The 26,859-nt window shown below is 55.0% G+C and overlaps 1 protein-coding gene across 2 annotated transcripts; it reads right to left on the reverse strand.

Moving 5' to 3' along the window:
- Nucleotides 1-417: 417 nt before the first annotated feature.
- On the reverse strand, nt 418-23,186 carry LIMD2 (LIM domain containing 2). 2 transcript variants are annotated; one of them, XM_048830246.2, is made up of 6 exons: nt 23,077-23,186; nt 10,817-10,958; nt 9,445-9,574; nt 2,568-2,612; nt 2,010-2,149; nt 418-1,331 (listed from the first exon to the last, which is right to left on the reverse strand). In XM_048830246.2, the coding sequence occupies exons 3-6, from the start codon at nt 9,484-9,486 to the stop codon at nt 1,172-1,174; spliced, it is 387 nt and encodes a 128-aa protein (XP_048686203.1). In that variant the 5' UTR covers nt 9,487-9,574; nt 10,817-10,958; nt 23,077-23,186; the 3' UTR covers nt 418-1,171. The 2 variants fall into 2 exon arrangements, with proteins under 2 accessions (XP_048686203.1, XP_074979627.1); XM_075123526.1 differs by lacking the exon at nt 23,077-23,186 and adding an exon at nt 12,244-12,345.
- Nucleotides 23,187-26,859: the final 3,673 nt, after the last annotated feature.

The following is a 26,859-nucleotide window of genomic DNA, read 5'->3' on the forward strand; positions in this document are numbered from 1 at the left end:
TTTGTCAGGATATTTGTTCTGCTTTGTCTGCACCCACCCTCCGCCACAGGCGCACGTGTACACTTGTGCAACGCACACGCTGCAGTCTCCACCACTTTGCTTGCTGCCTGGCCCCTGCTCAGACACCCTGGCTGCCGTTCCGGAGACGGGCTCAGAGCTTTGTGGCACCTGTCGTGACGGCCAGGTCAGCCCAGCGCAGTCATGGGGAGTCTCCCCTGTGCCTCGCTGGTAGAAATGCTACCTGAATGGTCCTGGTACGAATGCCAGGCAGGGGAGGCACCAACCACCCCACCTCCTGTCCATGTGGCCGGCAAAGCGGGGGCTCTCTGGGGCAGTCAACTCTCCCATCTGGCCAGCAGGAGGCAGCCACACCCACCATCGGCTCTGACCCCCCGCAGAAAGCAAAATGAGGCAGGCAAGGCTCAGAAACCTTGTATTACAAAAATAATCAAAACAAGCGCGTGGCCGGGGGCCGCCAGCCCGGGCTCTGGTGCAGAACGTACCAATCGACAGCAAATAGAAAAACCAGACAGACAACGTTAAACGGGCACGGGGCAACATCGTGACGGCTGATCAACCCCAGCTGACCTGAGCTGCTGCAACCCAAAGAGCGACCCGCCCCCCGCTTCTCCCCCCTCCCGCCAGCACCAGCAGGCAGGACGGGGGTTGGGGGGGTTGACACCAGGGCACTGGTTCTGTGGACTCCAGCTGCCCCCTTCTCCAGGGCGGCAGACACCTGGGCCTCGTGAATGGGGACGGGGGTTAAAGGTAATGCGCGTTGCATGCCCGTCTGGTGGGCACCCAGTGGCTCTTCCCCGATTTCTGTAAGGGGGGGCCCTATAGATATTAGGGGAACCACCCCATCTGCCCCGGCCAGCCCTGACCGTCTCCCACCGAGCACCTGCTCTCAAGGCTTATGCTCAATTCAGGTCGGCCCCCTCCAACCGTCCCCACTGAGCCTTGGTCCCAGAACCCTCCCGCCCCAGTCAGGTCCTTCACCTGCCAAAGGACACCCCACCCCAGCCCCGGGGCTGCCTGCAGCCAAGCGGCCTCTGCCTGACCCCAGCCGGCTCTGCGGGTCGCCTTTGCTTTACAGCAGCTCAGTCAGCCCTCGGTTCAGCTTTACGCCCCCCGTTGCCCCTTCTGGGTTCGGGGCGGCAACGGGCCCCCATCACGCCGTCTTGGTCCCGCTCTCCGCCTCCTTGTGCGCCCACAGCTCCTTATGCTGCTTGCGCCCGAACCCCTCGTCGTAGTTGCCTTTGCTCTTGAACAGCTGCTGGAAGTGGGCCTTGCAGTAGAACTCGCCGTGCAGCGCCGCGTAGCTCCCCAGGCTGAAAGGAGGGAGGCTGGGATCAGCGAGCCCGCGGCCCGGGGGCGGGCAGCCGAGCGCCGGCAGACGCCGGCAGGCCACAAGGGGGCGCAACGGGAACTCGAAGAGCGACAGCGCAGCGACTTCCCACGGGAGAAGGCGAGGCAGGGGGAGCAGGGCGCGGCGGCGCGGAGGGGCTCGGGGCGCGGAGGTGGTGCAAGACGGGAGAAAAGGCCTGTCAGTCACCGGGCACGCAGCCTCCACCCCCCGCGCGGAGACGTGGCCTTGCTCCCAGCTGGGGCTGGGTCTTTAGGGTAGAGAGTCTGGGAAACATCCTTCCAAACTCCCGAGCCAGCCTTTGGGGAGCTAGCGACGCTCCCACGACTCCCGGCTTTCCCTCTGGCCCAGCGCGGGCTGGCCTGGGGCGCATCAGTGCCCGGGGGGCCGCTGGTTGCATTCAACCGACTTTCGAGCTTCCTCCCTTAATACCTCTGCTCCAGCCATGCGGAGCACCTGGGCAGGCCACTCCGGCCGGAGCAGCGTTCCGGTCCTCGGGCACCTCCGGGAGAGCTCTGGGCGGTGCCCCGCCTGGCACGGCTTTTCTTAGGACTGCAGCACTTAATCCCGAGTTTGAGCAACGGGCTGTGACTCCGGGAGGCTCAGCCCAACCTTCCCCCGCCCAGCCCAGCCCCCTCCTCACCTGAGCTTGGCATGGCAGTGCTTGCAGCAGAAGCAGGCGTTATGGAAGACGAATTTATCGGCCACCAGCCGCTCCATGGGGTAGACGGGTTTTTGGCAGGCCGCGCACATCTCCTTCACCTGGGCTTTCAGGCTGAACGACTGAGCCGCACAGAAACCAAAGGGAGACGCTGCTGAGCACCCGCCAGCGTCAAGGAAACACAGGTGTCTCGCCGCCCCCCCACTGGGTCCTTAGCAGCGTTTCGAATTAGCCCGAATGCTGGGGCGCTGGGCCTGTGCAAACCAGAGCCGTCCACCCCCCCAGCAAATAGCTCTTCCTTGGAGGTTTCCACCCCGACTGTGACCCAGCCCAGCCCCGCTTCGCTTGACAGCGGCTACAGGCCCAGGGGACAAGGTGGATGTGGGTACCGGCTGCCTCGTGATCTTGTTCTTTCCATATATCACCTGTCACGCTCGCCGGGCAAAAGCCACCCCCTGCCCCAGCCCCCGCACGCCGGACCCACCCATTGCCTTTGCGTGCGGCGGCCGCCCCTAGCGCGGGGACGTGCGGGACAGGTACCTTGGAACGCTGCACCGCGCTGCCCCCAGGGGTGCTCCTCGCCTCCTAAAAGGGGGAGAGAAATCCAAGTGAGAGACTCCCGCAACGTGCGGCAGGAGAAGGAGCCGGCCAGGCAGCGAAGAGACGCCTCCTGCCTGGCTGGGGAGCAGGGAGGTCGTGGCAGATTAGACACGTGTGGGAGGAGGTTCCTTTTATAAGGAACTTTTAGGTTTGTTGCTGATGACACACCGGGCTTTATTTTTCACGCTCCATGCGAGAAAGCACCGACTTCCTCCTAAGGCTTCTGGGTAACGTAGTCCAACGGGCATTTCCTGTACTAAGTAGTACCACTAGAGGGCACTCAACATGCTTAGGTCAGCATTTTCAAAAATGCCCCCACAGTCAGGGCCAGATTTTTCCAGGGCTCAGCATGTTGGGTCCACTTTTAAGAAGTCTGGCCTCTACTCTGACCCCTCATTGGGACCTGAGCGCTTTTGAAAATGTGCCCCCACCCCCAATCAACACGGGTACCAGACTGGCGGACACAGCCCTCAGCCTCTGAATCCTCAGGCATTGCAGACCAGAGTTTGGGGGCTAGCGGCTTCACCCCACTCTACCTGCTGTCCCTCGTCATACAGGAAGACCAGAGAGTTCATAATGAGACAGGCCAAGCAAGAGCTTAGTGTATGATGGCCACCCTTAATCCATGGCTCGGGAATTATGCTCGTTGACACATTCACCCACAACTGCAGCCCATAATCCGGTCAGTGATCTGACTGGCTGGCTGCATTTATTCTTTCGTTGTATTACAGCCGTGCTGAGACACTGCAGCTGAGCTCAGGGCCCCATCGCAGTAGGCGCTGCACAGACCCCCAGTTGCTTCCCCAAAGAGTTCCCCAAAGCCAAAGAGAGAAACCAGCTGAAGGGTGAGAAAAAGGAAGTCTCCATTTTACAGATGAGGAACTGAGCACAGACCGGTCACGTGATTTGCCCAAGGTCACCCAGCCAGCCTGTGGCACACCAGAGAATTGAACCTAGAGCTCCTGAATCCCGATCCATTATCTCAGCCACAAAACCAGCCTTCCTCTCTGACTCCTTCACTTCCCCCCCCCCCCCGCAGCCTCCCCAAGCACAGACACTAACGCAATGCCAGCTGCATTAAACAGACGGCAGCTCATTGGAGAGTTACTTGCTCTGCTCCATTTGCCTCCCCCCAAAAGGATCGACCCTGTTAATAATCTCAGCGAAAGCACAGACACAAAGGAATATAGGGAAATGCGTCATTCAAATATTACCTGCAAATAAAAACATGCTAACAATTGCTAGGTCTAAAAAATATCTAACAGCCTATCACCGGTACGACGTTTCTACAGGCTGGTCCCCGACCTCTAGGGGCACATTGTCTATTATGTCTCACCCGTTAACTAGTTGCGTTAATATTGTCCAGTGTTTGTTTGCTGGGCGTGTTGTACGTGCTGTTGAACAAAAAGAATGTTTGTGAAATTACAACCATCAGCTCAAATGGCCTCTCCGGATATTGCTATGAACCAGTTGTATAACACATGCCCCCCTCAAGAATTGGTCTTCAGGGATCAAAAGGGGGCCAAGCAGTAGCAAAATTTTATATTTTGTATTTTGTATCATTTAATATAAAAAATAATAAAATAATAAATTACATTATTAAATGTAGGTTTCAGAGTAGCAGCCGTGTTAGTCTGTATTTGCAACAAGAACAGGAGGACTTGTGGCACCTTAGAGACTAACCAATTTATTTGAGCATAAGCTTTCGTGATCTACAGCTCACTTCATCGGATTAGTCTTCATTGTTAGTCTCTAAGGTGCCACAAGTCCTCCTATTATTAAATGTATTTTGAGTAGCAAAAAGGAATGGCCTAATGTGCCATTGGTAGAAATGTATCAGCCAGAATTTCTTTGTGTCTGGACTAATTTCAAGGCAGTAACAAACCTTTAAGGGTCACCACTTTGTTGTAGGTTTAGCATTTTAAAATAAGTAAAAGAATGCTGTACTCGTTTTTCTTTTGCATTGCAATTTAATGTTCCTGTTCAAAATGTTCTGTGTAGATTAATTCTGTTTTGTGTGTAAATGAAAAACGTATATTAAAAAGTAAGTGCAAAGGTCATCACTCAACCAAATATTCAAAAAACAACAAAAAACCCAGAGGCAAACACAAGAGCGCCAGGAGGCTGCAACACGCCGCTATTAAAATGTCAAAAAAGGGCAAATTAACAACTCAAAAAATAAAACAAGCACCTATCAATAAAAACAAAATAGTTATAATCAAAACCAGTGTAAAATAACTCCCTTAAAAACTTAATAAAAAAAAAAAAAAAGAAAAAGCACTTGTCAAACAACAATTAATGATGTGCAAAACTCATTGGTCCCAATAAAAAAAATCACTATGTAAACAGGGTGCCTTGCCATAAAACTTTGGGTTCGTCCTGCCAAGACTTCCCCGGAACATCATGTCGTGACCGACAGAACCCGGCTCCTCCCTACCCGTGATCAACCGAGCTGGCCGCTAATTGATCCAGACTCTGGACTGGTAACTATAAGACCGACTTGCGGTGCTGAGTGTGTGTAATGTAATTAAATGCATATGCTAATTGTTGTATCTTCAATAAACGTGGTGTATTGCCTTTTCCCCTGAAAAGGATCCCGTGTGCTTAACAACACTCCGGTGGCACACAGGGCCCTGCACCCTGGGGCCGCCGATGTCAGCTGTATCATCTCCCCCAGCCCTGGTTACCAGAGATTCTACTGCCACTCCACCCCTGCTTCATCTGCCCCATCACCTCACCCGCTCCACCCAGTGGCCTGACTCTGCTCCCCTGGCTTGTCACTGACAGTGCAATGCGAGTGTGGCTCCCAGTGCGATCTGGGAGCACTGGCGTAAGTGACTGTGTGTCGCACGTGGCGGTGGAGAATCAGACCCACAGAGTTCATCGCTCAAACAGCCGTTCAGGAACAAAGGGGTTAATGGGCTTCTAGCAAGTTACTCAGCAGCATAACCCAACTCAGGATGCAGGGAAGTCAATGAACTGGGTAATGAAAATATGTCAGTTTCAGCCCTGCTTGCTATAGCTTTGTAACTCCAGGCTTGGCTGCTGCTTCAAAGACACCCCTGACCGACTCTCTCCTTCCCCTCCCTCCCCAGCCTCCGCTCTGTCCCCCCACAAGAGCCTGGTACTGCAAGAGTCTTCTCTCCAGCGCCTGCTGTCTGGAACAGCCTCCCCCTCTCTCTCCAGCCACCCCCTTGATTCTCCCTCTCCTTTCCCAGCACCGCCTCTTCTCCCTCTGGCTCCATCGGTATTGTGGGGGAAACAGTTTGTGTAACACACATGCTGGAAATGCCCATTTCCAGGAGCCGCCTCTGCAGACATTTCCCAGCTGTTCTCAGTGCCTGGCACAATACAGCTAAGGCCAGGGGCCAAATTCCTCTCTCAGGCCAGGTCTACGCTACAGCCCTATATCGGTATAACTACGTCACGCAGGGGTGTGAAAAAACCACACCCCTGAGCCACGGAGTTACTCCAACCTTACCCTCCATGTAGACAGCGCTGTGCCAACCGGAGGGCTTCTCCCGTCAACATAGCTACCACCTGTCGGGAGACGCCGACGGGAGAGCTGTGCTGCTGTAGGTGAAGACAAGCCCTCACTCACACCAGCCCAAGCCTGGAATCACCCACTGACGTTAATGGAGAGAGATCTGTAGGAAGGAGAAGAGAATCAGGCCCTGTGAAACCAGATGGACTCCCCTGGCTGGGCAGAAGCAGCTGCAGGATTTAGAAAAGAAGCTGCCCCTTTGCAAGGGGTCAACTGCAGAGCAAAACCTCCACGCAGTCCCACAGACGCCCATGTAACTGACCTGCACATCTCGTCATTGATGGGTAAATGGGTCCAGATCACTCTGTGCCTAGCTCCCGCTCGGACTACACACAGTCTGCCCAGACATCTCTGTACCTGGCCAGCACACTCAGTGCCCCCAGGAACAACTTCGCTGAACCGGGAAAAACATCATCACTTTGAAGCTGAAATACGTCCATGGGCAGGTCTAACGGCAGTGTCCCATGTCTCAGCGCTTCTCAGCAGCCTCCGGTCAAGCACACTATGTGTTAATATCCCCGGGGGAAGGACTAGCTCCTATCCTAGCAGGGGATGTTCTCAGGTCTTTTTCCATCTCTGCCTAGTCTGATCCTAAATGACACATATGCTCCTGATGGGGGTCACAGACGGCCATGGAAACACAAATAAGCACTCAGCACCACAAGGCAGGAAAGGGGGGAGCGGTAACACGGCGGGCCGGCCACAGACCCAGCTAATCAGATTTCTGCTTCCTTGGGGTCAAATTTCCGATTGCTTGTCAGTCGCAACTGGGGCGCAGATTTTCCAAAGTACTCAGCAGTCCCCACTGTGATATTTAATGGCCCAATTTTCACCAGTGCTCAGCACCCAACACGCTGAGCTCTTGTGAAAAGCTGGCCCAAAAGGCACCACCTCTGATCAAACCCTTCCTTAAGACATCGCTGATCCCGATTCTTTTCTAACATGGTCGGTGCTGGTCAGTATCCTCCAGATAGTCTGGGCCCGTTGTTTGCAGCCAATGGGACAGTAGCATAGGTGCTGGAACTAGGAGTGTGGACGCACCCCCTAGCTTGAAGTGGTTTCTATTACACACAGGGTTTGCAGTTCGGTTCAATGGCTCTTAGCCCCCCCCCCCCCACTATAAAAACTGTTCCAGCACCCCTGGATAGTAGTGAATTTGTTGCTCAGACTAGTCACCGTCCCTGTTGTCTGGACGGCCAGCCCAGTCACGTGGCGTCATCTCTGCTCCCTGATTGGACGACTCAAACATGGTCAATGGTGACCGATGCAGTTTTGGAAGAAGACACGGTCATGCTAAAGAGGGTGAAAACACCAGGGATCATGGCCGCGTCGCGACCAGAGTGAGGAATACAAGCCTCCAGCCCAGGGGGCCACGCGAGCCGATTTTTAATGGCTCGCTGCTGCCAGCCGGGGTCCCAGCTGCCGGCCCCGCTCAGCCCACTGCCGAACCCAGGCTGGGACCCCGGCAGGCAGCAGCGAGCCATTAAAAATCCTGCCCGCCCCGGCCCACTCTTCTCCGCCCCCACACGGGCAGGGTGAAGAAGCTTGGTCCTGCCAGAGGCTGCTGCAGGGCAGCCAAGCTCCCCCCTGCCCCTCCTCTTCCCCCAGCCTGCTGGGGTCCTCCCCTCCTCCTCTCCCCGCTCCCCCGCCTCTTCCCCCAGCCTGCTGGGGTCCTGCCCCTCCTCCTCTCCCCCTCCCCTGCCTCTTCCCCCAGCCTGCTGGGGTCCTGCCACTCCTCCTCTCCCTCCCTCCCTGCTGAGGAATCAGCTGATGGCCCTTGCCAGGGAGGGGGAGTAGCGGAGCCGCAGAAGAGGCAGGGGCGGGTCTTGGGGCATGGGAATGGAATTAGGGCATATCCCCTCCAGCCCCCTGCCGTGAGCTGCTCTGGGCAGGGGGCTGGGAGCACCCCCACAACCCTAGCCCACACCCCCAGCCTTCTGCCTTGACTCTTGCACCCCCCACATTCCCACCCCCACCCTGAGCACCAAAAGGGAGCTCCTGCACCCCCACCCCCACATTCGCACCTGCACCCCTCACACCAAATGGGAGCTGCCCAGGAAAGCACTCCACACCCAGAACTCCTGCCCCAGCCCTGAGCCCCCTCCCTCATTCTAGCTCCTGGCCAGACCCTGCACCCCAACCCCCAGACCTGCTCCTTCACCCCCAGCCCTGTGCTCGGTGCACTCCCACCGTCAGCTCAGTGTGGAGAGAGAGGAAGAGAATGGGCTAGAACCAGGGAGAAGGTAGGTTCCCACTATGTGGGCAGAGCTGGGATCCCAGACCGGCAGGGGGCTGAGCGGGGCCCTGGCTGGCAGGAGCCGGCGGACGGTACCCCAGACCGGCAGCGGGCTGAGCCGCTCAGCCCACTGCCGGTCTGGGGTCCTGGCCACCAGCTCCTTGCCAGCCGGGGTCCCGGCTACAGGCCCCGCTCAGCCCCCTGCCTGTCTGGGGTTCTGGCTGCCGGCCCCTTGCCAGCCAGCGTCCCAGCCGCAGGCCCCGCTCAGCCTGCTGCCAGTCTGGGGTTCTGGTTGCCGGCCCCTTGCCAGCTGGGATCCTGGCCGCAGGCCCTGCTCAGCCCCCTGCCAGTCTGGGGTTCTGGCCTCAGGCCCCGCTCAGGCTGCTACCGGCCTAGGTGAACGAAACCCCAAGCCGGCAATGGGCTGAGTGAGCCGGCGTCGTAATTTAATTTAGTTTTAAATGAAGCTTCTTAAACATTTTGAAAACCTTGTTTACTTTACATACGACAATTGTTTAGTTATATAATATATAGACTTATAGCGAGAGACCTTCTAAAAAACGGTAAAATGTATGACTGGCACGCGAAACCTTAAATTAAAGTGACTAAATGAAGATTCGGCCCACCGTTTCTGAAAGGTTGCCGACCCCTGCTCTAGTGTCGCATCAAGCTGCATTCCCCAAAAAAGCCTCCCACATGGAGCACTCGCCCTGGGTGGATCAGCGGGCATTGAACCTTGGACCTCTGGAACTAGCATACCCAGAGCTCTTAGCGAAGACTGCAGCAGCCATGTCAAACTTGGCCCAGCTGCCCCTAGACGGCATGACACTGTACGTTTGCATTACACCTAGCAGGGTTTAACTATTCAACCAGCTGCAATAATGGCTGACTGATCACCCATGACCGGAGGCATCTTCCCAAGTGCTCAGTGCATGTTCTCTGCCCCGGGAACCGAAGGACACGCCGTTCCTTTGTGGGAAGGGGGTTTCCGACTCTTGCAATGTGAAATAATAACTCCCAGGGGTGAGGACACTTACGTGAGCGGAGGTCGCGCTGGCTGGTCCCTTGGCCTGGAACATGCTTCCTTCCCACTCTGTCTTTTGCCTTAATCCTGAGGTTGATGTTGGTGGCCAGGCTGTTGTGGCTAAGTCTGGCCCCTCGTGATATCTGGGGAGGAAACGTAAAGAGGAGCACGGCTCGTTGGGGCAGACCCGCTCCCTCACCCCAGACAAGCTGCCACCTGTTCAAGGCTTGGCAGGGACGGTGCATAGAGCTTGTGTGCTTGACCCTGACCGGGTGACTTTGCAAACGGGGTCCCGGGCAAATATGCAGAGCAGCCCCGGGGGGCAGCAGCTCCAGGCTTCCACGGTGTGACATGGGGAAAGGGTGCTGGTAACTGAGGGGGAGGGGGTGATTCAACTCCTCAGTACTGTCCCTTGCCTGACAACACCACCTTCCCCAGGGTCCAGCCTCTAGGATCACTGAGTAGCTGCACTGGGTCACTGGGCTTTCCTTAATAGGGGTCAGTTGGAAAAAGGCAAGGGCTCTAGATAGTAGCCTCCCAGCATGCCCTTGGGGGCGATTGTACAGTACCTGGCCCATGACTGGGGCTCCTAGGTGCTACAGATAAATAATAATAGCAGTTCACATGCCACGTCCAGGCTCCAGGCCGGAGTCACGCAGATGTTCTGCCCAGGCAGGGAGCCTGGCCATCAAAGGGACACTGGACGTGGGAGGGCGGGGGAGTTGTGAGTGATCTGTCTGTGGGGAGAGCAGGCTGACATGGAGACAGACAGGTCCTGTCGGTGGGGGCCTTGCCCAGCTCCCGGGGGGTGCTAAGCTGTGGGGAAAAGCAGGCAAGCTCACAGACCGTGTGTGGTTTTAAGAGCTGTGGTGCTGAGAGCACCAGGAGACCTGGGGTCGCCCCCTGCACAGACCCTCAGCTCTAGCTCTAGGAGGGGCCAGGTGGCCGAAGCCTCCCCCCCGCAGGCTTCGCGCTGTCCTCAGGCTGAGCGCACAGGATTTGCAGCCCCTGAGAAAGTGGCTCCAATTTTACCCAACTCATTTCCCGTCTCCTCTGTGGTTTGCTTGTTATTTCCTGCTCCACCGAGCCGCGCAGCCGGAGTTACACTTGGCCAGACGCACGTGCTCAGCGGGGTCAAAGCAGGCCAGCCACTGCCCGCCGGAACCAGGACCCTGGATCCAAACGCCCACTAAGAAGGGGGTTCACAAGCCAGACCCACCTTGTGGGGCTCAGTCCCCATCCTGGGGCTTGCCCTAGAGCACGCACCCTTAAAAAGAAAACCAGGGCCCTCTCTCTCCTTAGGAGCATCAAAGGGGTCTTTGGACCTCCCGAGAAGCTTCCTGTTCCAGCCAGAACCAGGGCTGAAAAGGAAATGAAGCTCTTACCAGGCTCCGCCAAGCTCCAGCAGAGGCCACGGCTGGGATGGAGCCAAGCGACAAGCTGGGCTGCTTTGCCCCTAGTCAGGAGATTGGCCCTCTGGGGACGGGACGTTCTCAGCACCAAGGAGACGCTCGGGGCTGGGGAGACCTACAGAGAAAACAGAGATAGTCTGCCCTGGTAGAGCAGTGCGGTGAGGGGGGCGCGGGCTCCGATGCCGGGGGGCTTGGCACTGCCCAGTGCCCCACTGCCCTGATGTAAACCCACTCCAGTCAGGGGGGCCTACCCTGCCTGTTCTCTGGGGTCATGGGAGTGTCATCCCGCTGTCCCAAAAACATGTCCAGAGAGCGAGACACCAATGGATGGGGAAACAGCTGCCAAGACATGCAGAAAGCCCCTAGGTTTCTCACCTACCCCCGCCCTCCACATACCTCTCACCATGCCCCACACCTTCAGTCACCCCTCTGCCTCCTCTCCTCACGCCCCTCAACCCCCGCCCTACACATACCTACCCTTAATGCCCCATTCCCCCACACCTCCTCATCCCCACCCCATCCACACCCCTAAGCCCCCACCCAAACACTCCCCTCACCACCCCCTCATTTGCACCCCTCAACTCCCACCCTCCACACACCCCAATGCCCCACTCACCACACCCCCCTCAACTCTGCTCTCCACACTCCCTTCAATACCCCACTCACACACACACCTTCAGTCCCTATCCTCCACACCCCCCAGAGTCCCACTCACACACACACCCTCGGTCCTCACCTTCCACACCCCCCAGTGTCCCACTCACACACACCCCCTCGGTCCCCACCTTTCACACATCCCAATGTCCCACTCACACACACCCCCTCGGACCCCACCTTCCACACATCCCAATGTCCCACTCACACACACCCTCGGACCCCACCTTCCACACATCCCAATGTCCCACTCACACACCCCTCTCAGCCACCTCCCTCAATGTGCCCCCACACTTTCAACTGCCCCTCAACCCCACACTCCCATCAACCTGCTCCTCCCCCTCCCTCTCTACACCCCTCACCTCCCCAAACCCATCCCCCTCCCTGCCTCCCACCTACACACCCCCTCAACGTCTACCACTCCCCTCACCCCACTTCTCCCTCTCCACCCAGATAACCCTCAGCCTGCCCCCCCACACTCCATATACACCTCTCAGGCCCTGCTCTGCGGCTACTTGTATCCCTGCTTGACCTCTCTGAACCCCTCATTCAACCCCCCCAACGTGTGCACACACACACACGATTCATTCAGCCTCCCCCTTGCACCTCTCCGTCCCCCTCCCTCCTCATCTGCCCCCACCACGTCCACCCCTCTCTCCCTCCTTCCACACATCTCACCAAAGCTCCCCCTGCATCCCCTGCCCTGCACAGACCCCACACAGAGACCCTCCCCTCTGTGCACATACCCAGTTCGAACCCTCTCGTCTCGGTAGCGTAGGCCCAGTGGAGGGGCCCCTCAGGGCACAGCTCTGCGGGGATTGAACAGGAGATGTTGCTACACATCCTTCCTGCCAGAGGATAGGGAGGCAGCCATGAGAGCAGCAAGGGGAAGGGTGTGCTCAGGAGTGTGGGTCAAGCCTCCTGAGTTAGGTCAGGCCCCACAGTGCGGCAGCTCCCACCAGGGGAGGCACTAGTACAGACCGGGCTCAGGGGTCGGGGTCAGACGACACAATGGTAGGAACACCGGCTCCCTGTCTACACTACGGCCTCTGCTGCTGGGAGCTGCACAGATAGTGACTGGCGGGGCCCATACTTGCCAGCGTAGATGCATCCAGAAGGGTTGTCGTTGTCCCAGCCCAGAGAGGCTTTACCCATGTCTCTAGAACAGCCTTTCGGGGCATGGCCCCGCTGCTCTAGAACAACCCTGCCGCTCTAGAACAGCCTCTAGAGCAGCCTTTCCGTGTACGTTAGCGTGGCCAAGAGCAGCATTACAGGGGCACTCCCCCCCAGCTCCAGAACTGCCTTCCAGGCTCCATCGTCTTCTGAGCCATCCAGAACAGACTTCCCATGTGCCACCCCCTCTGCTCTAGAACCGCTGTCCAGAGCACAGTGCTGCTGCTCGAGAACAGCCACCTGCTCCCTGCGCTTTGCCCACGGCAGCCACCCATCAGTCTGTGAGAAAGCTCTGGCTAGACATCCCTGGTGCGCTGTAGACGGCTAATGTGCTGGGATCCTCCAACCGGCCTGGCCAGTCACACAGGGCCAATCGGTGTGGCAACACGAGACCTGCACGCTCAGCCACGCTCTTGGGCGGGACGACAGCGTTAAACAAGCAAACTCTGCAGGTGGCATCAAGGGCCTGGGTTTTCCAGGCTGGATCATTCCCAGCTGAACTTAGTCGCTGAGCCCAAAGAGGTCACCTGGCAGGGTCACTCCAGGGTCTAGCCGCTGGGCCGCACTGCCTCTCAGTTCCTATAGTTTTCCAGCGTTATTAGAACAGAGAGAAATAGTTACGGAGCAGGAAGGAAGCATGGTGCTGTGGGCAGGGACCCCACTCTCTGCTCCTGCCACTGGCTTCCTGTGTGATCTCGGGTAAGACTCTTAGCCTCTCTGTGCCTTGGTTTCCGGTCTGTACAATGGGGCTAATAGCACGGCCCTGCTGACCAGGTCTGTTGTGAGGATAAATACACTAGAGACTGCGAAATGCTCAGATAGTACAGCAACGGAGGGCCAGATAAGTACTTAGAGCACGTGTGGGAAAATGACAGCGGGCGAACAAGAGGGGCTGAGATCTGGAACGAAAGAGATGATGAAGCAGAGAGAGCAAGAGAGAGAGAGACAGGCATGGCAGGAAAAGGCAATCCTGTGTGAGGGAGAGCAGGTCAGCGTGAACGGAGGAGAGGGAGAGGAGCAGCCATATGCAGAGTTGCTACCTGTGTGGGTGTGCGTTACACACCAAGACGTGGGACTGAGTCGCGGGTCCCTGTCCACACATCGCCCTATGCCCTAGCGAGAGCGAAGAGGAGGGGGATTGCAACTTGCTTCCACCCACTACAGGGGACGCTTCGCTCTTAAGGTCACTCCTGCTGGAACAAGGCCCAACTATCAGTGATAATGCAGGAGGTAGCCAAAACCAGCTAGGTAACGGAGCTTGTCTTTTCATGGAGGTGAAGGGGACTGGGCCAGATTCATCCCTGGCGCAACTCCACTGACTTCAGTTGGGCCCCCAGTCTTTCAGCACAGGAGGTTGCCCAATCAGGGTTCGGCTGGCCTGTGAACCGGCATTGTCATGCTCTGCAGCAAGAGGTGCAGGGAACCGGCGAGTCATGCACACTAGAGCATACAGGCAGCACCCCACTTGTGCCTTATGGGTCCGCCTTTCAAGGGCTCAGTGCACCCACAACGGGGGGGCTGCATTTCCCAAAGAGGCCCGCACAGCGGGTGCACGCTGGATGCTGGGCTCTTGAAAACTCGAGTCCTTGTTGCCTAAATGGGAGTTGATCTCTCTGGAAAATGGGGGTGCAACTGTAGGTGCCGAGCACTTGGAAACCTGGCCCTTAGCGCTGTCAGAAATTTGCCCCCCCCCGCCCCCGCAAGGCACTGGGCTTCTCTCTCATTTAGATTAAGGCCCATGCTACACCCCTCTGGCAGTGCCATTTACACCCCCTTTATGTGCAAATGAGAATCAAGCCCACTGCAGCCTAGTGATCACGGCTGGGTTTGCAGTGACTTCTGCTAAATCATAGAATCATAGAATCTCAGGGTTGGAAGGGACCTCAGGAGGTCATCTAGTCCAACCCCCTGCTCGAAGCAGGACCAATCCCCAATTAAATCATCCCAGCCAGGGCTTTGTCAAGCCTGACCTTAAAAACTTCTAAGGAAGGAGATTCTACCACCTCCCTAGGTGACGCATTCCAGTGTTTCTATCCTATCCTCATTTCTATTCCTGGCTCTGCGACTCATTCACTTTGACACCTCGGGCAAGGCATCTTCCCACCGTCTGCCTCAGTTTCCCCACCTGCACGGTGAAGCTTGTGATAGTGACCCATGAGACCTCACATCGGGGGTGGGGGGTGCTTTGCCAGGCTAATTCTGTCTGTAGCATACAGCTGGTCAGGAACTTTTCAACAAGTTGTTTTCTCGTCAATAGACAAAGGGTCAACACCGAAACAAAATGTTTTGAAATGATCAGAATGTCCTGACTGACTCAAAGTGGGGGGGAGGGGATCAGTTTTTTGTTTCAAGAATATTTTCGAGATTTGGACTTTTCATCCCAGTCCGAGACAGGGAAAAATGTCAATATATATTCATGGGACAGGAAACCTGTTTCCCACCAGGTCTAATGTAGAGCACTTTGAGATGCGGAGATGAGAGGCTCTCTATTAGTGACTGCTAATTAACGATCGATTATACCGTCGAGCCCGGGCAGCTTGACACACTGGCAGTAACAAAAGGAACGACTTTATTATTTTGGGTTTAATAACCAAGCAGACTCGGTGCCGCTTTCTCATGGCCCCCGTTGACGTTCTGCGTCGCATGCTCTTGGGAAAGGGAGGGCTGTCACCCAGCTGCCGCTGGGAGTGGATTCCCCCGAGCCAGGATCAAGTCTGGGCTGACCCAGCAGCAGTCAGTGAAGCTTGTCAGAGAGTAAGCAGGGCTGGCCGTGAAGGGGAGACGTGGGAAATGTCTCCTGCGGGGATTCTCACCCTGCGGAGCCCCTCGGGGCTTTGGGGCATCTTAAGTCCTAGCACAAAATCTCTGCCGAGGAAACTACGTGTATCCCGCTTCACTTTGCCAGCTGGAACATCCTCTCAGGTCAACGGTTGCTGTCACCGATGCCTGTTTGGGAACCTGTGTGGCATGAGTTTGTGGGTGCTCAGCGCAGACCCCCGCAGTGGAACAGTCACCTCCAGCCCCTTGTCAGGAGTGTCACCAGAGAGAGGACGAATGGAACAGACAGTGGTGACTGACCTGCCCCTTCACCATTACAGGGCGCCCCTCCAGGTCGCAAAGGGCTGGAGGGGGCACCAGGACAGCACAAAGGAAGCCTGTGCCCGTCCATGACAATTTGCCAACGCTGGACTTGCTCAGGGCAGAGTCCTGAAGTCCCGGCTCCGGCAAACTCCCAGAGACTTCAGCAAGGGTGCGCCGGAGTCAGGCCCTCAGGGTCTGGCCCTTCCGTTCTTTTATTTAATTATTGCCTCCGTGGACAAGCTGAAGGTATCCGCAGGGTGGGAGGGGCTCCAGCAGCCACGAATGCCGGGCGACAATGCCGAGGCACCACAAAATGAGTCACTTTCTGCTGACACTGAACAAGGAACTTTATTCGAATAAGGAAAACAGCCCGATCCCTTAAGCTGCTCTGCCTTTCCGCTTCACTGCAGAGTTTCTGCCTCGAATCTTTCCCACCACCCCTCCCCCCCTCCGGTTTCCTGCTACAGATTTAAAGAAACAGGGCCCAATCGTCACAACGAACAACCTCCACACGCTCACGGGCAGACAAACTCTGTAGTCTGCTCGCCGTCGCTCCACATTGGCGTGTCACTCGGAGGACATGATCTGCCCTGCCACGGTGAAATCTGCACCTGCCATTTGCTCCGACAGGACTAAGGAGACTTTCTGCAGTATATTTGTGAGGGGCAGTGGTACCTCTCGGCACGGCAGAGACGAAGATTTCCGCCCTCCCCTCACTGTGTTCTCTTCTCCCCGGCCACTCGGCATAGGCCTGGAGCAATCTCTGGCCAGCTGGTGAGCGGCCCTTCAGAAAGCCAAAATGCTTCCTGTAGGGCCAGCGAGCCAGGCACCGGGCCCCTCTCAAGCATATGGTTCCCATTACAAATACTGCAAGGAGTATGTTTACTGGTGGGATAATCCTGCCTTTGCGTCAGACTTTCCCAAGGGTAAAGCGGAGGGCAGGAAGGCTCCCCCGTATTGCAGGTTCCATGAGAAACAGCGCCACGGTGAAGGGCGCCTGGCCTCATTTGCTAACTTTGAGTGAATTTCCGGCTGGTGAAAGGTGCCAGGGATCCAAATCAGCACGGGCTCTGCCAGAACAGGGGGATGATTTGCACTCAGTACCTTAGACACGGCTCTTCCCTCTGCACCAGGGAGGCATCTGTGAAAGAGCCCCACCTGACGGCCCTTGGGGTTGATTTTCCTGGCTTAGCCATTGTGTGCAAGCAATGGCAGCGCAAATTTCACACACACACACACAGAGTCATAAGTGTGCCTCTGCCCACCCTGTTTCCAGGGCCCATCCAGCCCTTGCCCTCTGTGCCACGACTGCCAGCCAGGGCATCAATTGACACCAACTGAATTTTTGTGACCTATGGAGCTGATCTGAGACCCACCAAACTCACTGCACCCCGGGCAGAGGTGCCCCCATTTCTATAGCATCAGTTTTGGGGCCTTGACTGGCCGGGGCTAGATCGTCCACCCTGATCGCCACAGGGCTGGGAGGCTGCAGTAGCCCGAGCATACACTCCGCTGGGTCCAGACGGACTCGCAGAGGGCGAGGGAACACATTGGGGACCTAACTGAGTATCCGCAGGAGTGAGGTTTTCCTTCCGGCCCCCGCACATTAGTGCAAGGTGGGAGAGAGCCTGGGTCTGAGCACACTCAGGGCTCACGTGCGAGCTCTCACTGGACGCTTGGAGGGGTGGGCAGGTGGGTGAGGGGGATGATAAGAGCAGTTGGAGCAGGTCACAGAAGGGCAGGGTTAGACTGTGGCAGACTAGGAGCGCCCCCGAGTGCTCTCTGACCTGTACTGCATGTGAGGCACTGGGAAACATATGGACCAGGAATGAATAGCAGATGGGTCATTCTCCTTTAGAGCCAAGGTGGGGAGACCAAAGATGCCCCCAGTGGTGAGGGCCCTAGGCAGGAGATGCGAGTTCAAGTCCCTGTGCTACCAGCTTTCCTGTGTGACCTTGGGCAAGTCACTTAGTCTTGCTGTGCCTTGGCTCTGCGTCTATAACATAGGGATAATAGCACTGCCCTACCTCAGAGGGGTGCTCAGATACTACAGCGATGAGGGCAGATGCTAACCCTGCAGCTACCATTGACTTCAGCTGGAGTCGCTCAGCAATCCTGCAGGACTGGGATGCAGATACAGTGCACCAAGCTCACACTTCTACCAGTTCATCCCTCCAATCCCTTTTCCAGCCACATCTTGCTGCCGAGTTGCCTCTTGAAAGACTGCCCGTGGGAAGGAAATCTGCAGATGAGCTGCTGAAGAACGCTGAAGAGAAATAGGTTTCTAGGAGAAACAGGACTGCCTTTGTCAGGGGCGACAATGCACCAACCACCTTGGAATGGAGTGAGAGGAAAAAACCCTCCCACTCACCCCCAGAATTATCCGTGGAAACAAAATGGGAGAGGCTGGAGCAGGTGTCTTTGGAAGGACACCAGGCAGATGGGAATGTTGAGATCCATAGCAACTGCCTTTCAACAGTGGGATCTCAAAGCACTGTACAAGCCCCTCAGCTCCCTGTCAGATGGGGGGGGCGGGTTTTATACTCCCCTACTTTATGGCAAGGGGAAACTGAGGCACAGCAGAGAGGTCATTTTTTTTTAAAAATGACTGATATAATTTGTATTGCAGTAGAGCCTCAGGGCTCTGCTCAAGGCTTGGGAGCTCACTGTGCTTGGTGCTGAGAAACGGGTAGTCAGAAGACAGTCCCCAGAGAGCTCTCAAGCTAGGTTTCTGACAAGACAACAGAAAAACTGGGGCAGGAAGAGGGCAGATGTGCTAGCACTAAAAACGCAGGTTTCCCAGAAGTACTGTTCATCTCCGCTCGCCCCGGGCCCAGCTGTGTTCAGTCGGCAGCATCCTGTGGGCACTGCAACAGAGATGAGTCTTAAGGAGGGGTCTGGAGAAAGCGCTGCAGTTGATGGGCGCAGAGTCAGCTGGACGCCCGTGAAATTGGCGGAGTGGAGCAGGGCTTGCACTGAATGCAAACACCAGCCACCAGGAAACCAGGTGCCCATAATCGATGCTGGAGGGATGGTGGGGACAGTCTAGTCACCGGGGGAAGCAGAGTAGCTTTGAGGAGATTTGGGACTTGGATATGAAACTGCAATGTGGTAATTACTGTGGCTAATTGACTCTCGTGAAGAGAACAATTAAGGGCACTGTGGCTCAGTCCGTGCCATAAGGCCCAGATCCTCAAAGGTATATAGGCTCTTGACGCCCATTGATTTCAGTGGGATTTAGGCATGTAAATACCTAACTGGCTGGTGAACGTGCTGGGCCACATCTGTTTATTGTAGTTATCACTGGGTAAAGTCCTGACCCCCCCACCAATGTGGCAGAAGGATTTTCTACCCCCACAGCCAGGGGGATCAGAGGAATTTGGAGCCAAGAGGGGAACCCCCACACCAGTTCCAGCCATCTCGCCAGGAGGAGGCCAGAGGTACCATGGGGTTTGGAGGCGAATCTTCTGCTGGAGTTGACACTTTCTGATGTCTGTCCGATAAGCATCAAGACACTGGCACGTTCCTACTTGGGGTGCCCCAGAGCTCTACGGGACATGGGGCTTCCCCGGACACAATCCCATAAACTCTAGACCACTTTTGTCCTTTTTCACTCCTCCTTGCATCACCTTGCCCCTCCCTCTGGCCAAGATGGACTGCACACTGCTTCCCCTAGGCCCACTGGCTCCCCAGAAAGTGACCCAGGACTCCCTATGCCCCTCAGAGGCTGAGGAGGCTTCCCATGATAGGCTCACTGGCTGATCCCGAGAGAGAAAGATTCCCCCTTAAGCAATCGCTCGGTAAAGCATCCCGGCAGCCTTTGGGTGTCACTGCAGGGAAGCCATCTCCTTGGGAGGGTCCACGCGCTATCGTAGCTGCACTTGGGACTATTACCAGCCAGCTGCAGTCCGTCTGGGCCTGATCCTGATGGCGGACACTGAAGTGAGTGGGAGTCAGGGGTGCTTGGCTCATCTCAGGATTAGGCCCTTGTTGTGTAGCTCAGCTAATTAGACACCAGCCAACCCATAGAGCATTAGCTTTGCCATGCCAAAATACTGCTCCATTTGGTGTTCTGCTCTTGGCAACAGCCATTACCTGATGCTTCAGGGGCTGGCAAAAGCAATACACCTAATGCAGCCAGACTGGCATATGTTGCTGTTTATGGGCGCACGGGATTTATTCTTGATCCCCATAGCTCCTCTCAGCACATGCCATGTGCCCGGCCGTTTGAATACCACAGTACTGCAAATGACACTGGCCATAAAATCATTTGTCCCCTTTTAGAATCTTCCAGTGGTATCGGACTTTCAGTCATACTGCGGCTAAGAGTTCCACAGGTAGATGATTAGCTGCATGAAGAACTAGAGGATCTGCAGTAGTTGGGTACAGGCAAATGGCTAAGACAATGGGACAGACAAGGCATTGAGTGGTTAATTTGCGGTTCTCTCTATGAGCCTTTCTGACATATATCTTAAGGTAGAATGTACTGGTTTTCTGGCACTGAAAAAAAACCCAAATACCACATTCTCCTAAGGTGCATTAGCAGAAGCCACTGGTCCATCCTGACAACAGTAACTAGATCTTAACAATGTTTTTGTCTGGGAATTTCCTTATTTTTTTCAGAATGTACCTAAAGATGCTCACATATGAAAACACACTCAACACTTATACTTTCTTCTGCTAGAGACATTATAAATAGATACAGGCTTGATTTGTCAGACATGCTGAGCACTCACAAGTCCCATTAAAGTCAACGGAACATCGGAGTGTTCAGCACCTCAGAAAAAAAGGCAAGATTTTCTATGGTGATTAGTGGTTTGGGATCCCTCATTTTTGGGTTGTCCGGCCTGAGACATCTTAAAGGGGCATAGTTTTCAGAACATGAGCTCCTGTCCTCTGATAATCAAGCCTCTTCCTGGATTCCCACTAGTTCCCACTGAAAACCTTGCCCATCATTTGTAAATTCCACATGAGCTAATGGCCCTTATAAACTGCCTGAGAGTCCCCCTTCAAACACCATGACTGGGCTTCTCTTTGGCTCCAGGCCATCTCTCCCAGCATTGGACCTCTCAGAGTTCTTCAACTCCATCTCCAGGGTGGCTCGGCTCCATTCACCCAGGCTAGCGTGTCTCCCAACAAAGGCTTGCAAGAACCCAGCCAACCACTGATGGGAGTTCTCGGAGGGTCACAGTTTGCAGGGCTATGCTATTGAACTAAGCCCTGTCCCACACCTCTCCAGTATGGAATGGTACCAGTGCTGATGAGACCAAACACAAACCACTTGGGATTTCTTGACCAAGGTGATTTGGAGACTAGACACAAAAAAAAAAAAAAAAAAGTAAGAGACTTTAGAGAGTGTGGAAACCCAGTCATTCTATAAACTGGCTTAATTCATCTGAAACTCCCCTGTCCCCTTCAACTTTGCCGCTCTCTGCTTTTCTACTAAACTCTCTCTGCTTCATGGTTCTCACCCTTTCACCCAATGGGTCTGTTGCATCTGCCAGTTGCATCCTGTCTAACATGCAGATTGAGCACTCTCAGGGGCTGTCTTCTTGGTTTTTTGTTTGCACAGCAAGCTAGCACAATGGGGACCTGATCCTTGACTGGGGGTAACAAGCCTACAAGTTGGGCCTATAAGTCATTTCCTGTCAGTTTCAACTGGACTAGGTTTTAAATGATCCATTTGAATCAAATGGGTCAGTGTGTCATTTCTCTGTGCTTCCTTTCCCCCCCGATCTGTAGCATGGGGACAATGATCCTGATCTCCTGGGAAAGTGTTTTGAAATCTATGTATGCAAAATGCTAGATAAGAGCAAGATTTTATTATTAAAACTCTTAGACCTGGAACAATCTCCCAAGGGAAGCCATGAAAGCCCCTCGCTCAAGGGGTTTAAAGCTGGACTGGATGAGACATTAGGAAATGCACTGTCAGGAATAATCCTGCATTAGCCAAGGGGGATAAACTAGTTATGATCTAACAGCTCATCTTCCATCTCTGGTTTCTCTGATCACATTAAAAATGAACCCCTCCAGCCCCTCCCTGGTATGTACTGCAGCATGTGACAAAGAACTGCTGAAGAGGTTACAGATCAACCAAGGCTGGGAAATTCAAGGGAGGAAAAAACAACCATGCAGTGCAGACAGTGGGGGTGAGGAGGGCTAGCTGGAAAACAAGAAGGGGCGGGGGGGGGGGAGAAAGGGCATGAGAAACACCTCAATAGCCCTGGACTGTGGGAAAACCAGATTCAGTTCCCTGCTTTGAATTAGGCAGAGCAGGACTTTGAACTCGCATCTCCCCCACCCATGTGCAGGTCCCTACCACTGCGTGGGGGGTGGTCCAGGCAAGCTAGCCAGGACCCGCTGACATTTCCATCACAACGGCTACATTGCCACCAAACGGTTCAGTTTGACCAAGAAGGCATTTCTGGTGGACCACAAGTTGGAACCAAACCGTTCCAGCCAGCTTCAGGGCTGAGTCTCCAGCCCGGCCGCCCCCCAGCCCAGCATCACCCCTGGCTCTCGCTTCTGCTCACCTCCAGGCCAGCTCCTCTCCTTGCAAGCCCAGGCAAGGCTCAGAGAGGTGTCCCGTCCATCTCCCCAGAGGGCTAAGGGTTCACGCCGCCTGGCCCCTGGCTGAGCCCATGTCCCGGAGGGGTCCCTCAGCAGTTGTTTTACTTTCATAACTGAGGCGGCAAGCCCAGGGGTGCCGGGGGCTCTGAACGGCCCGGCCCAGGGGTGCCGGGGGCTCTGAACGGCCCGGCCCAGGGGTGCCGGGGGCTCTGAACGGCCCGGCCCAGGGGTGCCGGGGGCTCTGAACGGCCCGGCCCACGGGTGCAGGGGGCTCTGAACGGCCCGGCCCACGGGTGCAGGGGGCTCTGAACTGGCACATATTGAGCCCTGACCACTGGCCAAAACCAGACACCCCTTGGGGTTCATGCAGCCTGAAGACTCAGCCCCCAATGGCCACCCATCTGGACCTCCTCCGAAACCCTCCCCGGAGAGCAAAAGTTGTAGGCGGCTTCCCCTTACATCTGGCCTGTCTCATGAACCCCGCTGCCCCGAAATCGGGCAGGGCTGGAGCCCCCCTTTCCCCTGCTGTGCAACACAGTCCATGCGCCTCCTTCTCCCCGGCTCGGGGTCTGCCTCCCTGTGCATCTCTCCATCCCTTTCCCTCCAGCCCCCCGGCGCCGGGGGCTGCTCCCCGCTCCCTCCCCCAGCTGGGGGCAGAGCCGGGGCTCGCCGAGAGCAGCAGCTCCCCATCACCCCCCCAGCCCGACGCTTTGTCTCCTCCGGGCGGGGAGCTCGGGCGCAGAACGGGGACTCACCCTGTGGCCGGGCACGGCTCCTCGCGGGAAGGCAGAGCAGAGGGAGGCTTCCCCGGCAGCGTCTGTCCGCCCCTCTGGCCAGGAAGCGGGGGGGGGGGTTGTTGGGGGGGGGGGTTTCTGCCCAGACTCAGCTCTGGGAGCTGCTTCCTGCCAGCTCCCTCCAGCCGCCTTGCTCGTCCTTTTATCACCAGGCTGCTGCCTGTGATTGGCTCCTTGCTTTTCTCCTTTGTGTGAAGCAACCTATAACCCCCAACCTCCTCCGAGCCCCCCCTCACCATTCTCTCTCTGCCCCCCCGCCGCCGCCAAAATAAAACTCCAAGTGGCTTTCCTGGCCTGTCGGCAACGTGAGCCTTGCCAGAGGAGATCTCTCCAGGGCACATGCCTCAGGTCCCTGCCTCTCTCTAGGAGAGCCAGGGCAAACAATCATTCCTCCTCCCCTGCTGTCAAGATGGGGCCGGTTCTCCAAACAGCCCCCACCCCACAAGACCCCCTGGCAAAGTTCTGGGGTTTGGGCTCAGCCATCTCTGGAGAGGCGGTCAGCAGTGCCCTTTGGTAGAGACCCTCAGGCCCACTTAGCAAAGCTATGGGGCACGATTCTCTCTGCTCATTGCGGCCCCCCTGACCCCTCATGGCAGTCCCCCCCCACCCCCAGAAGTTCCCTCCTTCCCATAGCTCCATTCCCAAGTTCCAAGGCTTGCTAAAGCTTGTAGGGATTGGGGGACCACAGGCACAGCCGGGGGGTTGATGCATTGCCTTGGGAGATCCCTCCCCCTAAGGTTCACAGCAGACACGCTCCCTTCCTAAGGATCAGAGAAGGCATCCATCGAAGGTGCTTACTGCTGCCCATCTCCGGGGTGTCTGAGCACCTCACAGGCTTTAATTCATTCACCTTCACGACCTCCCTGTGAAGACAGGAAGCATTATTATCACCCCTCTGCGCTGAGGCACTGAGAGACTAAGTGATTTGCCCAAGGGCACCCAGAAAGTCTGCGCTCAGCTCCAACGGCTCTTTTGAAATTCGCACTTTGTTCACTTCTTTCCAGTGTCACACACCAACCTGTTGTGGAGTTTTGCTTTGTAAATGTATTAAGAACCCCAGTAAAAAACGAGTGATAAAAACGAAGCTTGTTTCACATAATGGTCCCCAAAGGAGCCTCCACAGTAGCATGGTTACGCTGATAGATCTGTACGAGGACTCATACCATTTAAGTACAGTTTGATGCCATGCAGGAAGTCCCTGGTGTGTTTAGATGAAACATCCATCTGCAAACGCACCCAGGTGACCTAAGAGGGGCAGAATTTGTCTACAGAACAAAATGCAAAAAACAGGAATGAATTTCCAGAGGTGTTTAATGGGCGGGGATGTAATAATAAAATAATACATCACACTGATACAGATACAGATCCCACTGTATGGCCTAAAAAACATTTATTACACAAAGTCCTATCCTTCCCCCCTATGACTACAAGGGTGTTAAGGGGCCACTTCACCTTGAATGAGCCCTTGAAATATGTGTTAACAAGTTATACTAAACCATCTGTTCCCCCTTTAGCTGTGACACTGTGAGGATGTTTTCCAGGCCCGAAGAAGAGCTCTGCGTAAGCTCCTAAGTTTGTCTCTTTTATTAAAAAGATATTACCTCATTCACCTTGTCTCTAGTCTCTCTAATATCCTGGGAAACAACATAGCTACAATAACACTGCATACATAACGTTCCCTTATCACTGACACAGCTGAGCTTGACTGGATGGTAAAATTAGATGTTGCTGAGCAAATACAGACACTAAATTACTTGGTTAAGAATATGATCACTATAATAAAGTCCACACAGTGTAAGTTCAGAAATACTACGCATAATCTGGGTAGTGAGACGTAAGAACAGAGCAGGAGATGCCTCATTATGTCGTGAATGCTGCCATGAAAGAGAAGATATCCGAGTGTGAAATCTACAATGAACACAGGAAACACCATGGAAAAGAACCACTGAAAGCACATGAGATTCCTTGTTGCCCCTGGTCCAAATCTGGTGCAGATCTATTGGAAAGAAACAGGAAAGATACTCTTTAGGTCTCTTACTAGTGACTACTACGGGTTTGTTTGTATTTTTAAATGCAACTGAGCTGTTGCAAATCAGACTGGGTAGCAATGTACCATTTGCTCACCAGGGGAGTCTAGATAAGTTCATACCAGAAAATGCCCCACACTTCCCAAATGACTCAATTCAGCAATTCCCTTGGCTAGATCAGTTCAGGTACAACCTCACGACACAGCCAGATGAGTTGGTGGGAAAGTCCACACAAATAGCAAAGGCTTGGGGGCTGAAATCCTGGTCTCATTGACGCCAATGGTAACACTCCTGTTGACTTTAATGGGGCCAGGATTTCATCCTTGAATACTCCCCCCCCCCCCCAACCCTAGTGGATTCGAGGCCTCTCTCTTTAGCATTGTTCAAATATCACAACTTCAGAAACTCATGGCCAGAAGGACAAAACCCTTACTACCAACATCTAATATGCTTCTGGAGCCAAAGACAATCAGCCTGAAGCAGTTAGAAAAGAAACTAATACCAGGAAACTAGAACAGAAGAAATACAACAACGCCAAGCTGAGTAAGTGAGAGAGAAGGCTGGATTTCAAACAGAAAGTGTCTAGCAAGTGGCAAAGGCCACAGCTGTAGCAGCCACCCACACCAAGGTGATGTCAGACCCACTGCTGAGGGAGACCCCTGCAGGAGGAATAGAAAACACTGAAACAAAACTCTATCCATGGTACTTATCTGAGCCCTGTGACCCTGCTACCCAGGCACCTCGCAACCTTTAATATACGGATCCCCATCACACCCGTGAGGCAGGGCAGTGCTGCTATCCCATGGCGCAGATGGGGAAATGAGGCACAGAGAGTAGGTCTACACTGCATTGTTAACCTGGGCCTGTGGGACCGGGGCTTGTGGACTCGGTGTTTCCGAGCCCAGGCTTGAGCGTCCACACTGCATTGTCAACGCGGGTCTCCCACATTGCACTCCACAGACCTTCTGACTCAGGTCTGCAGCTTGACCTGCATCCACACTGCAAAATGACCGGGTTTGGATGTGCATCCTAGGGCCCATCCCCTGGTGGGTCCGAGGACCCAGGTCCAAAGGGCTTGCTGATCTAAGTCAGAAAGAGTTGTGTGTGGATGGTAAGGAGGGTTGGGGTCAAACCTGAGTCTGAGCCTTGGTTTACAGATGCAGTGTAGACATATGCAAGGTCACATAGAGAGTCTATGGTTCTTGAGGACATCCAGAACGCAAGCAACTTTGATCAGGTGCTTAGAGAGGAAGCATATCTCCCACGCACACACCAGCATCGAAAAACAGCCAAAGCAGCAAACCCAGTCTCCAGGGCGTGGCCCCACCTCAGCGTGGGAACTGAGCGCAGCAGAAGGAACTGTTCTGAAAAGAAAGAAGCAGCTGTTTGATCAGAAAGCCACTGAGAGCCGTTCCTGACAGACACCCAATACAAAGCAGAATAAGGAAGTTCCAGAGCTGCCCTGTACCTTATGTCATCGTTTGCACCAGCGTGAGGATGTAAATTGTTACCCTTCTGTAGCATTTTGTGCTCCCATTGTGCTGTGTAAGTGATGACAAAAGGTGCAGGGCAATGAAGAATCAGGCCCCTTGGCTCCGGGGTACAGGAGTGCTCTGTACAGGAGATGTGTGTGTATTTGGGTGTGTTTTACTACTTGGCCAGGTCAATTTGTGGGCAGTGGTTTAGGTTTTGTGTTAGGAAGCTGGAAGCATAGCCA

This window comes from Caretta caretta, chromosome 27 (assembly GCF_965140235.1).
Source record: "Caretta caretta isolate rCarCar2 chromosome 27, rCarCar1.hap1, whole genome shotgun sequence".
NCBI classification, from domain to species: Eukaryota; Metazoa; Chordata; order Testudines; family Cheloniidae; genus Caretta; species Caretta caretta.

Excerpts from the sequence above, each read along its gene's own strand:
- LIMD2 (XM_048830246.2), bottom strand. The coding sequence starts at position 9,486 with ATGTTCCAGGCCAAGGGACCAGCCAGCGCGACCTCCGCTCAC. Across the intron at positions 2,150-2,567 it reads GCGCGGTGCAGCGTTCCAAG|TCGTTCAGCCTGAAAGCCCA; the intron begins GTACCTGTCCCG and ends TGTGCGGCTCAG. Across the intron at positions 1,332-2,009 it reads CACTGCCATGCCAAGCTCAG|CCTGGGGAGCTACGCGGCGC; the intron begins GTGAGGAGGGGG and ends CCCTCCTTTCAG.